Source organism: Peromyscus leucopus, chromosome 14 (assembly GCF_004664715.2).
Source record: "Peromyscus leucopus breed LL Stock chromosome 14, UCI_PerLeu_2.1, whole genome shotgun sequence".
In the NCBI taxonomy this organism is placed as follows: domain Eukaryota; kingdom Metazoa; phylum Chordata; class Mammalia; order Rodentia; family Cricetidae; genus Peromyscus; species Peromyscus leucopus.
In genome coordinates this window covers 67,879,702-67,894,017 of record NC_051075.1, presented here as the reverse complement: position 1 = coordinate 67,894,017, position 14,316 = coordinate 67,879,702, and the positions used below count along the sequence as shown (strand labels likewise).

Below are 14,316 nucleotides of genomic sequence, written 5' to 3'. Positions count from 1 at the left end.
GTGCAGCCACCGTTTTTTATCTGACGAGCAAGACAGAATGATTACACTCCAAGTTGAATGGTTCATCCTATCATTTAGGACCTTCACGGTTGCCATGTAGCGGCTGCACACTTCTCTAGTGACTTGATTAGCTGTTATTTACCTAATGGGCTCTTCACTCTTGTCTCCTGCTCTTTAACGGTGTCTTTCTCTCTTTGTCTCTGTAGGAAGTTCTCCAGCAGCTGATCGTAATGAATTTGCCCAATGTTTTGATGATTGGCAAAGACCCACTGTCTGGTGAGTGTAAGCGCCCCACCCCCACCTCCTGTAGTGCCTGGGCAATGCCATCAGTTTGGACAGCTGTTAGCCACAGCTCTGGCTGCCAGCTTGGAGCCAGCACAGTGAGACATGTGATGGTTTTGGTGAGGCTTTAAAAAGTGAGGCTTTAAAAAGTGGCTTACTGTCCTGAGGCTTTAGGCCAAGCGTGCATTTCTTCCCTTAGAGAGTGAATCTCTCTCCATCCTCAGATGTGCGTGCGAAGACAGACAGGGCCATTGCTTTGTATCTTCTGAGAATGTGGGTCTGACTTTGGGAGTCTGAAATGTGATGGGCTCCGCAGGCCTTCTGTAACCATGGCACCAGGTTCCATTGTGGTGGGTGTGTCCCTAGCCTGGAAAACAAGCACCTTTTGGGGAGCCAGTGTCTCTCCTCGGGGATCCTGTAATGTTTGTGTATGTTCCATGAGTGGTTCCTGTCCCGTGTCCCTCACTGGACTGAGAGCACCTGGTGGGCAGGGGTTCTAAGACCCTCTGGTCTGGGACTCAGTAGGTCTAGAAAGTGGCCAATGCTCCAGGCACCTTCTGTCACAGCACAGCTTCACTCCTGCATGCAGGTAATTCCCAGGTGACAGGGCATGGTGGTGGGTGACCTCCCTTCCACGTTATCACACTGCAGCATCCAGGATGCACTCGGGGGTCAGAGCTCCTCGCGCTGTCTCCTTGTTGATTGGTCCTTGGGAACTCTGGAGTAGGTGAGGTGTTAGGACAAACAAGGGAGACACGCCTGCAGGATGGGCTGAGGCCAGGGGTCCTGAGAGTCAGCAGTTTGTACAGAAGGAGCTTCACTCTGTGGGTTGCTCCTTGGCCTCCCTGGGGTCTAGCTCCCCTTCCTCCTGACTGGGACAGTCCCTAAGTTGCCGTGAGACTGGAGGAAAAGTAAACCCAGTGACCAGCCAAGGACATGACTTCTAAAAGAGCAGTTTGCTCGGTGGCACGACCTTGGGAGTCAGCAGAGACAGCTTTGTACAGCACAAGTAGGTGGGACACCCTTTCTGGGCTCCAGCTGAAATATGTCCTCTTTCCTTTTCTTTTTTCTTTTCTTTCTTTCTTTCTTTTTTTGACACCAAAATAGAGACACCCATGGCACTAGCCCATGAACATTCATCACCAGCATGATCTGGTGGCCCTGCCATGTCTGCCAGGTTGCTTGGTGGCTCCTGTCTGTGAGGACCTTCCCCATTGCATCAGCAACAGGAGCATTTGGTTCTCCAAACCCCAGCTCTGAATCCATCTTATGGCCTTCCAAGAAGAGGTGGAGAATGCCACCTGCAGTCCGTCCAACCACCCCTGAACCCCAGGGAAGGTTGGGTCCATTGAGACTTGTATGGTGATGCTGGGAAAGTAGGGTTGCTTTGCTGAGAACTGTGTTGCTTTCTAGGTTGATGAGGGGCTGGTGTTACCGGGAGATAGAGGGGTACCTTGTAAGGTTGGCTGTGCCAGCCAGGGCTGCCATTCTCTCTCTGCTTTGAGGGCAGCAGAGGAGCTGGAGAACAGAATGCCTGCTCCTGTGCCAGCCTTTGAACACAATTTAAAGTGTGGAAATGACAGTAGTTTTGGGGTGTGTTGATGTCATTCCCATTTATAGGTGAGGAATTTATTTATGCACACACCCTTGTCACTAGGCTGATAAGCAGAGCAGCTGATCAGCAGCACAGGCTCTCTGGGGCCTGAGATCCTCTCCATAGCACACACCCTATCTCTGCAGTTGCCAACACTCAGCCCTTTTGGACCACGTAGTTGGAGCATGCTGCTGAGAAAAATGTCGGCGGTGAATGGATCAATGTAAAAAACACATTCTCCTGACCTGCCCAACCACCCTGTCATCCATGCCACTTCCTCCTCTTTCTGCTGTCCCCAAGTCTGGATGCCTTTTCCCTCTCTTCCTCGGGGTCCCTTACTCCTACCAGAGACAGATTGTCCATGTCAGGGAAAGCAAGTTCTCATTCTTGTGTGGCACAGCACCAGAATACCCACAGAAAAGTCGATTCTCCATAAATCACATTATTTTGGGGGGGGGGGGTCCGCCGAGGCACATGTGCCATGGCATGTGTGTGTGGATATCAGAGAACGATTTACAGGAGTTGGTTCCCTCCTTCCACCCTATAGGTTCCAGGGATCCAACTTGGGTCACCAGGCTTGGTGATAAATGCTGAACCATCTTGTCAGCCCTGCTTAAAACCAAAACCCAGCTTTATTTGCACACCATTGAATTCCCCCCTAATTTTAAGTATAAAGTTTACGTCAGGGCTTTTTCCCACAAGTGTACAGAAGTGTGTAACCCTCACCTCAGTCCATCAGGGGTAGCTGCTTTTCAGTGTCTGTCAGCCAGGGAGGTGAGTGGTCCCGGGGCCCCACTGTGATACCAAAATCAGTGCTCGCCCATTTCAGAGGCTCTGGTTCCACTTCCAAGGATGTGATGGGGTGACACACTGAGTGAGCATCGGATAGTAAAGCTCGGCGGCCTAGGCAGGGCTGAATGACATGCTAGACAGAGGCCTCAGCAGGCTGCCTTTGAGAGCAGACGTGGCCTCCCCACGACGCATGGATGGGTGGGTTTGACAGGGCTCTTGAGGGTTCTGAGAGTCGGGGGCATGGCAGGAGTCATCTGCCAGCAAGAGCATGCAAACACAAATCCCAGACGTTATTTATGGAATCGTATTTTCGGCTTTAAATTTTAAAAATAGATGTGTGAAGCGTTTTATGTTTCATTTTCAACGAAGAACAGAGTTGGTGTTTTTTAAAAGAATTGTGTGGCTGCCCTGGGGTGGAGAGAATTGCTTTTTTCACTCATTCTGTCTCCTGCATCTAACGAGGGGCACATTTGAGGCTTTTTGGGCAGAGGCTCACGCCACACTGTTGATCATAGCCTTCTGCTGTTTGAGGTTAGTTTTGTGTTGTTGGCGCCTGTGCCACAGTGGGACAAGGTCTCTGATCCCAAATAGTGTGGGATCCACTGTGACTTACCCTCCTGGCGCCACGGACTGCTCCGCTCTTGCCTGCCACCCTCTTCTCTCAGGCACCCATTGGGGCAGCCTGTCAAGTCCTTACTTGCTTGTTGAGCTTCCTCCGCGAGGCCCTCCTGACCTCCTTGTCCCATTTATCCCGTCCTGTTTCCCCTTTCCCCTAGCTCCTTTGAGTAGACAGTCTTATGTGAGTTCCCAGATCAGGGTCTGGCATGAGACAGGCGCTCAGCGAACACAGCCTGTGTGCGGGAGGCCTGCCCCTGTCTCTTCCTGTCTCTCCATACGCTACTCTTTTAAGGCCTGCTTCCTACAGCTGTTTAACCACAGACTTGGATACATAAAAAAGGTCGTTCGGGTGATGTTTAATCCCTGCCCTGTAACAGCTGTGTCTTCCTTGGCCAGAGATGGCCCACGGAGAGAGCCACCCTGTCTTGCCAGCTGCATAGCCATCAAGCCCATTTGTTTGGTTTGCTGGTGAGAGCGCTCTGGAGAAGCCTTGTGAAGATCAAGGCCCGCATCAGCTCCTCCGGCTGTAAGATGAGGTAGCGCGGTGTGTACGACACTTCTGGTATCTCGGCAGCTAGGCCTGTCACTGTGCCACACACACAGAAGACGGGGTTTGTCTGACAAGGAGCCAGAGTGTTAGCAAATTAATTTCTGTGACGCAGCATAGAACGGTCTGGAAGAGAGCTTGGTTTTTCCTTCCAAGGCTTGTATCCAAGCGCAGCGGTGGTTAACATACTCATAAATTGCTGATTGCATCTGCATTGGCTAGAATAGAGGGGAAGGAGCCGTAGAGGTGCAGAGGCCCTGTTCAGAGAGAGGGAGATGCAGGACGGAGGTCTCCTAGGCGAACGTGTTTAAAACCATACATTATGCAGATGACTATGTTTGTGAGTATTTGGCCATAGGTTCCAAGCAGGACTGGCCAACACCAGTCCTAAACTCGTTCTAAATGTCAGTTCAGATTCGGGGGGGGGGGGGGGTTGCGACCCTGTGTGTGTGCTCTGCAGGGACCTGTCTGAATACAGCTGCAACTCTTGGGACCAGCTGTCTGTGGTCTGGCCATTGGTCCCGAGTGTTCCACCAGTGGTGGTTGAAGATAGGTCTCCAGCAGCAGCTGAGCACTTGGAAGGCTCAGAACCATCTGTCCACATCCTTCACTCCTCGGCCAAACATAGGATCCTGTGGGGTCTGCTGCTCTGGTTAAGGAAGCCTGAGACCTGGTTTCTGACCCTCCCAAGAAGACCCAAATGCCCTTGAGTCGTTTCTCATCCTGGCAGGCTGCCCCTTGGCTGGAGCCTTGCAGAAGCAGCTCAGCCCAAACCCGTTCTTCAGCATTTGCTGTTCAGATGCTCACTGTACTGGATCCAGGAGCCCTGGAGTCATAGAAAAAAAGCCTCCAGTGTTTATGAGCAGGAAGGTGATAGAGGAAATCCATAATGATGGGTGTCCTGTCATGCCAGCGTGCTTCTGTGTGCAGAGGGGGTAACTACCCAGGCAAGTCAGAAGGGCTTCCTGGGAGAGGTGGTGTTTGGGCAAGGCTTTGGTGAACTCTTAATAGAGAAGGCAAGTTGTTCTTGCTTTCTGTCGTGGAACTAATACTTGAGATAATCACCGTATACAGGGAGGGGCACAGTCTGTTTTAGATCATGTTGTTGGGATGAGCCAGTCCTTAATTCAGTTGCTTTGAGGCCTTGAAGCATATGTTGGAGCAGAACTGCCCACAGTTAGGGTGAGGAAGCCAGGAGAAAGTGACCAGGGTCAAGGCATGCCCAGTGATCTAACTTTAGAGCTCCCATTTGCTCCCATCTCTTAAATCTCTTAGCAGTTCAGCCCTTCAACACACAGGCCTTTGGGGGGCATTCTCCATCCTGACCATAGAGGTGAAGAGGGGTGTCAGAGGTGGGAGGAGCTCGGGGTTGGAGATGTGTGGGAAGCAGCCCTGCTGGGAGGCAGGCTCTGGAGCAGCTGCACCTCTTTACCCTCTCAGGGGACAGCCCTGAAGTTCCTGGATCCTGCGGAAACCTCCCCCCCCCCCCCCCCCCCCCGGCCTACACAGAGCAGCTCTGCACAGCCAACTGGGTTAGTGAGGCAGGTGTGCTTAGCTCACTGGCTGCCTCCTGCAACCCCTGCAAGGGCCTCTCTGCTTGTCACGATTGGCTTTCTTACCTTGGTTGCTTTCCTCAGAACTGAAAGGACCCTCTTCCTTCCTGGCTGCCGGCCTGTGGTCCTGCTGTGGGGTGGTGGGGCTGCTGAGAGTCTCCATGGGGCTGCCAGGCCATTCCCTTGTCCTTTAGCCAGCCTGCCCATGTTTTTATTTCCTTTGTCCAGGCCTTTACTTCTAACCCTGTCTGTGTATGACATTTACTTTGTGTGTCCATGTGCTACAGTGTACATGTAAAGATCCGATGACGACTTTTAAGGAGTCTTTCGGTTCTTTCCTCTCATCATGTGGGGGCCCAGGGACCAAACTCAGCTTGTTAGGCTTGGTGACAGGCACCTTTACTTGCTGACCATAGATTGTAAAAACCTTAAGTTCTCTGAACGAGGAGAGAGAGTGTAAGAGTTAATGGTTAATCTTTGTTAACTTGATTAGATTGGGAACCGCCTAGCAAACCCCTGCATGTGTTTGTGAGTGCATTTTCAGAGGGAGTAGGGCCGCTGCCATGCTATGGGATGGAGTCTGGGACTGAACGAAGTCTGCTTCCCGAGTGTGGATGCAGCATGAGAGCCGCCGCCTCCTGCCACCACACCTGCCCTGCCGTGATGGGGTGCATTCCTTCAAGCCACAAACCTAAATGCACCCTTTGTCCAGTGGCTTTCCCCAAGTGCTTTGTCACAGCAGTGAGAAGATAGCTAATATGGTAAGTGTTTACAATCCCCACTCTTACCAGAGTTTTAATCATTCTGGCGTCCCCTGTTTGACTCTTGAGAGCAGTCCAGGATAGCTCCCTGATGTCCTGAGGGTCTCTTAGCTTGCTCCTGGCTTCCCTGCTGCCTGCGAGTTCAGAGACGTGTCCCTTTGCCAGGCTGCATTGCTGACTTGGTGGCCTGAACACTTAGGAGCCCAATGCCATGCCTCCTAGGAACGGATAGATCTTGGTTCCCAGAACCCCCGGGGCCAGCGCAGTAGTCGAGGGCCAGCCCTCTGGCCAGCAGGGCCTGCTTGGAAACCAGGCTTTGTTTAGTAAACTTCCTGGAGCGGTGGAGCCCAGAGAGAGCCTCCGCCACCACCGCCATGGCTTCTAGAAGTTCTACTCTCTGTGGTTGCCACCGGCCAAGTCGGAAGAAGAGATTGAAGGAAGAGATGTTGTTTGTCAAAGGTCGCTGTCTTTCCCCCTGATATCTGGGCCTAGAGTTCTCTGTCTGGTGCTGGGAGGTCCCTTGACTTGCATGTGTTCCTGCTGCACAGCCCCTCATCTGTCTTCTCCTGGGCAAACCGTGGGGATGTTCTTTCCTCTTCTTCTTTGCTTGGTGAATTTTCTGTCAACTTCTGCGGCCCTGGGCTGGTAGGAACGGGCTGGGGTGGTGAGGGTGTCCTGAGGGCTCCTGTGGTTACAAACTGTTCTGCATAACCTGGGGACAGCTGTCTTCTGTTCTGTGTGGTTTTACCAGGGCGTTCAGAGGCATAGGACAGGTTTGATAGGGAAGACAGGGAGACACTGGGGTGGGGGATGGTGCAGCTAGTCAGGGGCACTTGGAGCACCCCTGCACCATTCCATGGTGATGTATAGCTCTGTGCCCACCAAAGTATATAGTTGGTAATGTTTGTTGAATGGCTAAATAAACAAATAGGGGATTGCAGGATTACTTCAGTGCCTGGTGGGTGTCATGTGTGATCACATTCTATGGGTAAGAAAGCTAACAAAACCCCATCCCAGAATGTGAACCTGTTTCCTACCCGTCAAGTGGGGCATGGATAGTGGAGGTTGTCCCATGATCCCACACATGAGCTGTTTTGTGCATGATTCCATGGTAGTGCCATGGAAGGCTATTCTGACTGTCTAAATAATATAAATAAAAATAAATCACTGTCTTCATGTTAGGCAGAACCTCCAGGAAGGTTCCAGAGCTGGCCTCTTGGGTAAGCCCCTGGATGGACAGGGGGACCATTGATAGCATGTTCAAACTGCTGTTTTCACAAATGTGACAGCCCTGTAATCATGCTTATGAAATGACCCGTTTTTAAACAGAAAACCAGGGAAAGCAGAGTTCGTGGTCCCACCCTAGCATGTAAAGTCAGAGGAGAACAGAACATAGAATTACTAAGAAAGACATCTATCTGTGGAAACCAAAACTGTTATCTTAGCTGATCTCCTGCAGCAGTTAACATCAGTCAGTCAGCAAATGAGGGGAAACATTTACACTGTGAGTGCTGGGGTGCTAAGGAGGAGGTGGGTGGAGGGAGCAGCAGGCTGGGGGCAGCCTTGAGGCTCTGACTCAGCCTCGATCTTTCTTGTTTAGAAGAAGGAGGAGATGGTGCTGTCCTTTCAGGACTGTTTTGGGGTTAACACAAATGGTAGCCATAGCACATGGCACTCAAGTACAATGATAGTGGCCATGGCATGTCTCTGCAGGCTCAGGCCAGTACTCTTGGGTATATCGCCCCCTCCGGCCCCAAACCTGGCGGATTTGCAGGTCTTCAGCCCGCTGAGTTAGCAAGACCGGGCTGAGTTGCCCTGCTGTTCTTTGAGCCTGTCTCCAGATCCCTGGGGCTCCCTTCCTGCCTTCCTCGAGGCTGCCTGCCACTTTCCACCCCACCCTCACGCGTCCTCCGAGCTAGCCCAGCTCCACGGTATAACTGCCCTGCCACTTTCCATCCTGTGCTCACACCTTGGTGGGAGCAGATGTTTCCCAATTGCACTGGGAGCTGGGTGCTGTATGCATCCTTCAGGTTTGGATGAAGTGGGTGACTGTCAGCCTGTAAGCAAGCTAGTGGGGTTTTCTTAGAAGACTCCACCACTGACTCAGACTCTCTGGGGTTCCCTGCACAAAACACAAGGTAGAGTGGGTGTCTGGCGTTTTCTGACTTTGCTCTCTGGGGTTGCTGGTGAATCATCTGGCCTAGAAAATGACATTGTTTCACCCTCAGCACCATCTCTCTGGAAACCAGCTCCAGTAAGCTTAACCACAAAACATTCAGAATTTGAGAAACATGCTTTCTTACCTCTGGATCTTTACATACTGTTGTCTGCCTGGAAGCCTTGCCCGACTCTGAAAACTAGAAGTCTTTTCTTCTAGGTCTTGAAAGTGTGTGTGTGTGTGTGTGTGTGTGTGTGTGTGTGTGTGTGTGTGTGTGTGTGTGTACACGTGCAAGCACGTGTGCACATGTGTGTAAGGTGTGTTTTGGCTATGTGTCTGTCTGTACACCACATGTGTGCAGTGCACATGGAGGCCAAAAGAGAGTGTCAGATCCCCTGGAACTGGAATTATGGGCAGTGGTAGCTACCATATGGGTGCTGGATCTGGTAGAAGAGCAGCCAGTGCTCTTAATCACCGAGCCATCTCTCCAGCCCGTTAGGGCTTTGAAACTGCTGACATGCTCATCTGTGTCCACGTTGTCTGCATTCAGGGGACTTGTTGACCATTATACTTCAGCACACAGTAGGTGCTTGGCAGGGAGCAGGTTGTCCTCGGGTGCTGATTGAGTTACCCAGCCCGCTTGCCTGCAGGGACTCAAGAGAGTCTTCTGCTGTGTGGTGAAACTAGTCCAGCCTGTAGCCTGGGAGACTTAGGAGGATAGCCGCTTTTCTTTACTAGTGGAATCTTGAAAAAAATAGGCATCTACTTTTCACAGGCCATGGGGATGAGTGGACTTGGGCATTCATTCCAGGCTTCTCTTTAGGAAGAAATCTGCCAGGTCAAAGCACATAGGTTGTAAGCACATAGGCTGTGAATCTGCTAGGTGGACCAAGGGTGTGGGTCGAGGGTCGGGACCCTGCTTATCTCCCATGGGGGTTTATTTCCATTGTCTGTTTTATGAATTTTTTTCCTAAGCTTAATTCTCTATTTTTTTTTAGCCTTTGCTCCCTGCTACAAGGGGGAAACAATCCTTATCTTTCAAACAGTGCTCTACAGAGAAAACATTTAGCCTTTTCATCTTTTTAAATTTTTATATTACATTTTTATTTATTTGTCTCTGTGTGTGTGCATTCGTGTGATGAAATGTGCCACACACGGCATGAGCGTGGAAGTGTGAGGATAACTTGGAGGAGTCAGTCCTTTCCCTCAAACTGTGGGTCCCAGATCAAACTTGGGCCATCAGGCTTGGTGACAGGTGACTTTACCCGCCAAGCCATCTTGCTGATCCTGTTTTGTCTTATTTTGAAACAGGCCTTACCATGTATCCCAGGCTGGCCTTGAACTCACGATCCTCCTTGCTTCAGTCTCCCCAGTGTGTGTCACCATGCCTCGCAGTGTCTTAGATCAAAATACTGACAGCCTGACCCCCGGAAGGCTGTTGGTTGATGTTTGGGCCTTCATGCAAAGTGATGTGGTAACCATCAAAACATAATGTGTATCCAGTGTGGGTGCAGGATTGTAATGCCACAATTGGGGTGCTGAAGAAGGGGGAAATCACAAGGACCAGGCGAACCAGGGGTACATAGTAAGCCTTTGTCTCAAAAAACAAAAGATGACATCTGTATGTTTTCTGTGGTTTATATTAGAACACTCTAGTCCGACACTAAACTTCACAAACAGGAGGGGAAGGAAGGGGACGTGAGCTGCATGAGCATTGGCAGCATGAAGCTGAGTGCAGTGGGCTTGCTAGACTGCCCTGCCTGCTGTGTTTGAGATCGCACATGCTAACAGGCAAAGCCATAGATGTCTTCTATTGGGCTTTGCTTATAGTACATGCTAAAAATTTTTGCTGATGGGAAGGTCTGTTAATTACCATGAGGAGAGATTTTACAAACTGTGTGAATGGGAAAGGGCTCAAATGGTTCTGCACAGAGTTCTCACATGGTAAAAATAAATAAATAAATAAATGAACTCCTGTGTAGTGTGCATGTAGCAGTGGCCACTGGGATTTTATTTTAGTCTTTATCTGATTGTTTTTCCTCCTTAAAGCAAAAACACACATCTCCTGGGACTTCCTTAAGCAGTCAAATTTAATGAAATCTGTTGCTGTTTCGACCCAGGGAAGAGCATGGAGGAGATTAAGAAGGTGCTGCTGTTGGTGCTGGGCTGTGCCGTCCAGGTAGGGCTGCTCAGTGGGTGGAGAGGGTTCCTCGGGGCCAGTTCATCGTTACAGGAGTCGCTAGGAGACAGTGCGGCGACTGTTGTAGTGCCAGGCGCCTTGAGGTGGAGGCCCCTCAGGCCAGGATAATGTCCTGTGTGCTCCCTGCAGCCTGGTAGGCCAGATCCCAGGCACCTGTTCTCGTGAGTCGGTGGTACGGGGCTGCTGTCACACTCCGGTCTTTGTGCTTGTCACCGCATGCTCTCCAGCTGTGGCGGCAGGGTTGAGGAACCGTGACGGAGCCCAGAGAATGTCAAACTGTCACCGTCTAGGTGGATGTAGTGACACACACCCGTGATCTTTGTACTTGGGGGGCTGAGGCAGGAGCATTGTGAATTTGAGAGTAACCTAGACGACAGAGACCTTGTCTCAAAAAAAACGAAGGGCTGGCACCAAGCTTAGTAACAGCGCTTGGCTAGTCTGTATAAGACCCCGGGTTCTGTCCCCGGTGCCACCCAGCAGACACAGATGCCCTCTGGCCTTTTACGGTCGGAGTGTGCTTGCCCCCGCCCCGAGTCAGTGATGCTCCCTCTGCTTGTGAAGAGCTTGTGTGAAGCAAGCCTTTCTGTGTCCCACCTAAGTTTTGACCTGGGAGGGATCGAACGAAGGCCAGCCTCTGAAGCCAGTCCCCTGTAGGCGGCCAGAGGAGCTTTGTGCAGTCTTGGTGTGGGGGAGGGGCGGGCAGGGTACAAGGACCCCAGGCCGGTGTGGCTGTGGTTGTCACCTGCGTTTTCTGTACCTGGATGAATACTTCCACTGACTTGTGTAACCTTTCACAGTGTGAGAGAAAAGAGGAGTTCATTGAGAGAATCAAACAGCTGGACATCGAGACCCAAGCTGGCATTGTGGCTCACATCCAGGAGGTAGGCACTGGGGGGTTGGGATGGCCATGGATGCTGGGGTTACAGCAAGGGGCAGCATCTCCGTAGTGGAAAAGTTTGAGAACGACACCACTGTGAGTGGTTCCGCTGATTCTAGGTTTCACAAGACCACAGACACATTGATTCTGTTTGGAAAGGTGGCCACCAGCAAGCTAAAATAAAATAGAGGTTTTTTTAAAAAAAAAAAAATTGAACACTTCAATCAAGTCATCTTCTGCCTGCTTCTTCTTGCCTTATATGGACTCAGACTATTTTTAAGAGCTGTCAAATGGTTTAGGCTCAGACTTTGATTTATAGGCCCTGAAAATGTATTCTGGCAAATGTCATCCCGCTCTGAACAGTTGATCTTTATAGAGAGTCTCTGCTGCTGTCAGTGATACACAAGGAAACAAGCTGCCACCAAGGGAGATGTCAGAGCCAACAAGGCTGCCTCAGGAGGCCTCGCTCGACATGCTCACTGCCATAGGGAAGGTTCCTCTGCCTGAGGTTGACTGAGGTGGTCTCATCTGAAAAGGTGGCTTCCTGGTGGGGTGGATGTCCACCCAGGATGAACCTGTGTCCTGGTGCTAGGTGCCTGGTTAGGGCTCAGCACCCGCTCTAATTAGACAAAGTAGGTACACGCAGGAATGGGACCATGCGAGAGCCACTGTGCAATTAGAAGGGGCGCCAGGCACAGGGCCTTCCTGGCAGGTGCTGGTGACTTGGGCTGGGATACCTGGCTCCCACAGTGCCTGGGGCACTGCAGGATCCAGAGCTTCAAGCCAGGATTTGAAGCAGGAGATCGACGCCACACCACTCATTGTGTGCAGTAGGAGGAGGCCCAGCAAAGCTGCATGGGAGAAAGTCAGTATTGAATACATATTTTCAACCATCACCGTGCTCCTTGGAGTTTAAGAAGTATAGTCTGCCTTTTAATTTCCTTGTGGGTATTGTGTTTTGAAGATATGTGTGTCTAGGGACTTAGGTCATTGAGATTTGTCAGTTCTTTGCCACTCACTCTTCTTCCTGCCCAGACAGCAGGATATTTAAAAAAGAAAAAGAAAAAAGAAAAGAAATATACCACCAAAGAGGCTTGTGTAGACTAGCAGTTGTGGAAGCTAGCCTAGGAATTCATTGGGTACCTCTTTAAAGCCCACATGCCCAGGATCTGCTGTGGAGCCTCTTGTTAGAATCAAGGGAGGAGGAGATTGGGCCTGTAATGAAAAGTTCAGCAATGACCATGTGCCGCTTGGAGACCCTGAAGCCGTCCACAGTGGCCTTGAGACTCAGGGTCTCCCCAGCCCTAACGCAGATCAGGCCGAGGGCTTGGCCTTCGGAATCTGGCTGCAGGGTACCATGGGATAAGATTTCTCTCAGTTTAGACATCTGGGTGCTTCCGCAGTGGATGCCTCTCTTTCCCTGGTGTTACCGTCCCCATGAGACCGGTGTGTTACTCTATTTCTCTTCCGACGACAGGAGGAGGACAGCTCAGCAGATCCTCGGCTCTCTGCTCAGGAGAGTGGTGAAGCCAGGCTGCCCTCTGTGGTCTGTGGGAATGAGACTCAGGCCTCAAAATCGCCTTAGACCATAAATAGCTCCCCCGAAGAGACCAAGGTCGCTGTGTACGCGCTATTCTGAACTAAGGGGCTTAACATTTTTGTTCTGTTTGCATTAGATTTTATTTTAAGAAATAAGGTAAGCCCTGTTCCTCGTCCTTGCCCTGAAAGGCTCACCTTCTCTATGTTGTGAGTTATGCAGCTTACAGCATCCCAGAGAATGTGAGTGTCTTGTCATCCTAGGAAAGAGGAAGCAGCTTATATGCCAGAATTCTGAGCTGACTTTAGGAGCCCCTCTGCTAGGCATGGGAAATTTATCACTGAGGGAGGGCTTAAGGAGGGCTGGGGAGTAAGTTGCTGTTCCTTGTATGGGAATGAGGTGTAGCGTCGGCTCTGGCTCTGCCTGGGCCACACACCACATGGCCCTGGGTGTTCAGGAATACCAAGAGCCAAGCACAGCAGCCTCTGCAATCCTGGACCATGTTCCCACAGGTGACCCACAACCAGGAGAACGTGTTTGACCTGCAGTGGCTGGAGTTGCCAGATGTGGCCCCAGAGGAGCTGGAGGCCCTCTCCAGAAACATGGTGTTCCACCTCCGCAGACTCATTGACGAACGTGACGAGTGCACTGAGGTGTGCCTGTGGGGCAGCTGTGGCTGGCCGGATGGGTCCCTGACGTGGCTTTTCTCCTTCAGCTTTTCTCCCTCTCTCTCTGGTCTGAATGCCTCCCAGCCTGCTGGTCAGGCTCTCTGGGGTTGGACACCGGTATTCCCCCTGGGTATAGCCCCTGTGGTGAATGGGTCTTAGCAGAGACGCCCACAGGAAGGGTCTGACCAGGGTACCTAGCATGGGTGGGGTCCGTTTCCACTGCTACTCTTTCCTCACACTAAATAGTACCTCCCCCTCCTGGTTTTCAGTCTCTTGTCTCAGTGGTTCTTCATTTAGTCTGGGCCTAGACACTGGGCCAGTCCAGGGAGCACCAGCGAACCTGCCTATCCCTGTCTTCTCCCTGTCTTGTGCAGCTGATCGTGGACCTGACACAAGAGAGGGACTACCTCCAGGCGCAGCACCCTCCCAGCCCCGGCAAGTTCTCTAGCCCAGACTCCACCCCAAGCCCCACCAGCAGCCTGTCCAGCGAGGACAAGCAGCACCTGGCCGTGGAGCTGGCTGACACCAAGGCCAGGCTGCGGCGCGTCAGGCAGGAACTGTGAGTCTGGCCGCTTTTTCCTCTTCGCTGTGGTTTGAACCAAACATGGGTCTTCCCATGAACTTGGTTTGCACGTGTGGTGGTGTGGGATAGCTCAGCTGGCGGGGCTGCTGCGACCGAGCTCCTCGTGGCTGAAGGCTCATCACCAGCCCTCTGCAGGCCTGCACTTG

At 51.5% G+C, this 14,316-nt stretch overlaps 1 protein-coding gene across 3 annotated transcripts in view; it reads left to right on the top strand.

Annotated features, from left to right (window-relative positions):
• Positions 1 to 14,316, top strand: part of Ccdc88c (coiled-coil domain containing 88C) — a 124,856-nt gene that overhangs the window by 50,432 nt on the left and 60,108 nt on the right. For 2 of the 3 annotated variants that reach the window (XM_028886653.2, XM_037210784.1), the window contains exons 4-8: positions 207 to 276; positions 10,426 to 10,484; positions 11,303 to 11,386; positions 13,432 to 13,572; positions 13,962 to 14,146. In XM_028886653.2, coding sequence (XP_028742486.1) covers positions 207 to 276; positions 10,426 to 10,484; positions 11,303 to 11,386; positions 13,432 to 13,572; positions 13,962 to 14,146 — 539 coding nt within the window. Of the gene's footprint in view, positions 1 to 206; positions 277 to 6,477; positions 6,607 to 10,425; positions 10,485 to 11,302; positions 11,387 to 13,431; positions 13,573 to 13,961; positions 14,147 to 14,316 lie in introns of those variants that run through there. The other variant, XM_028886654.2, reaches the window with a different exon arrangement.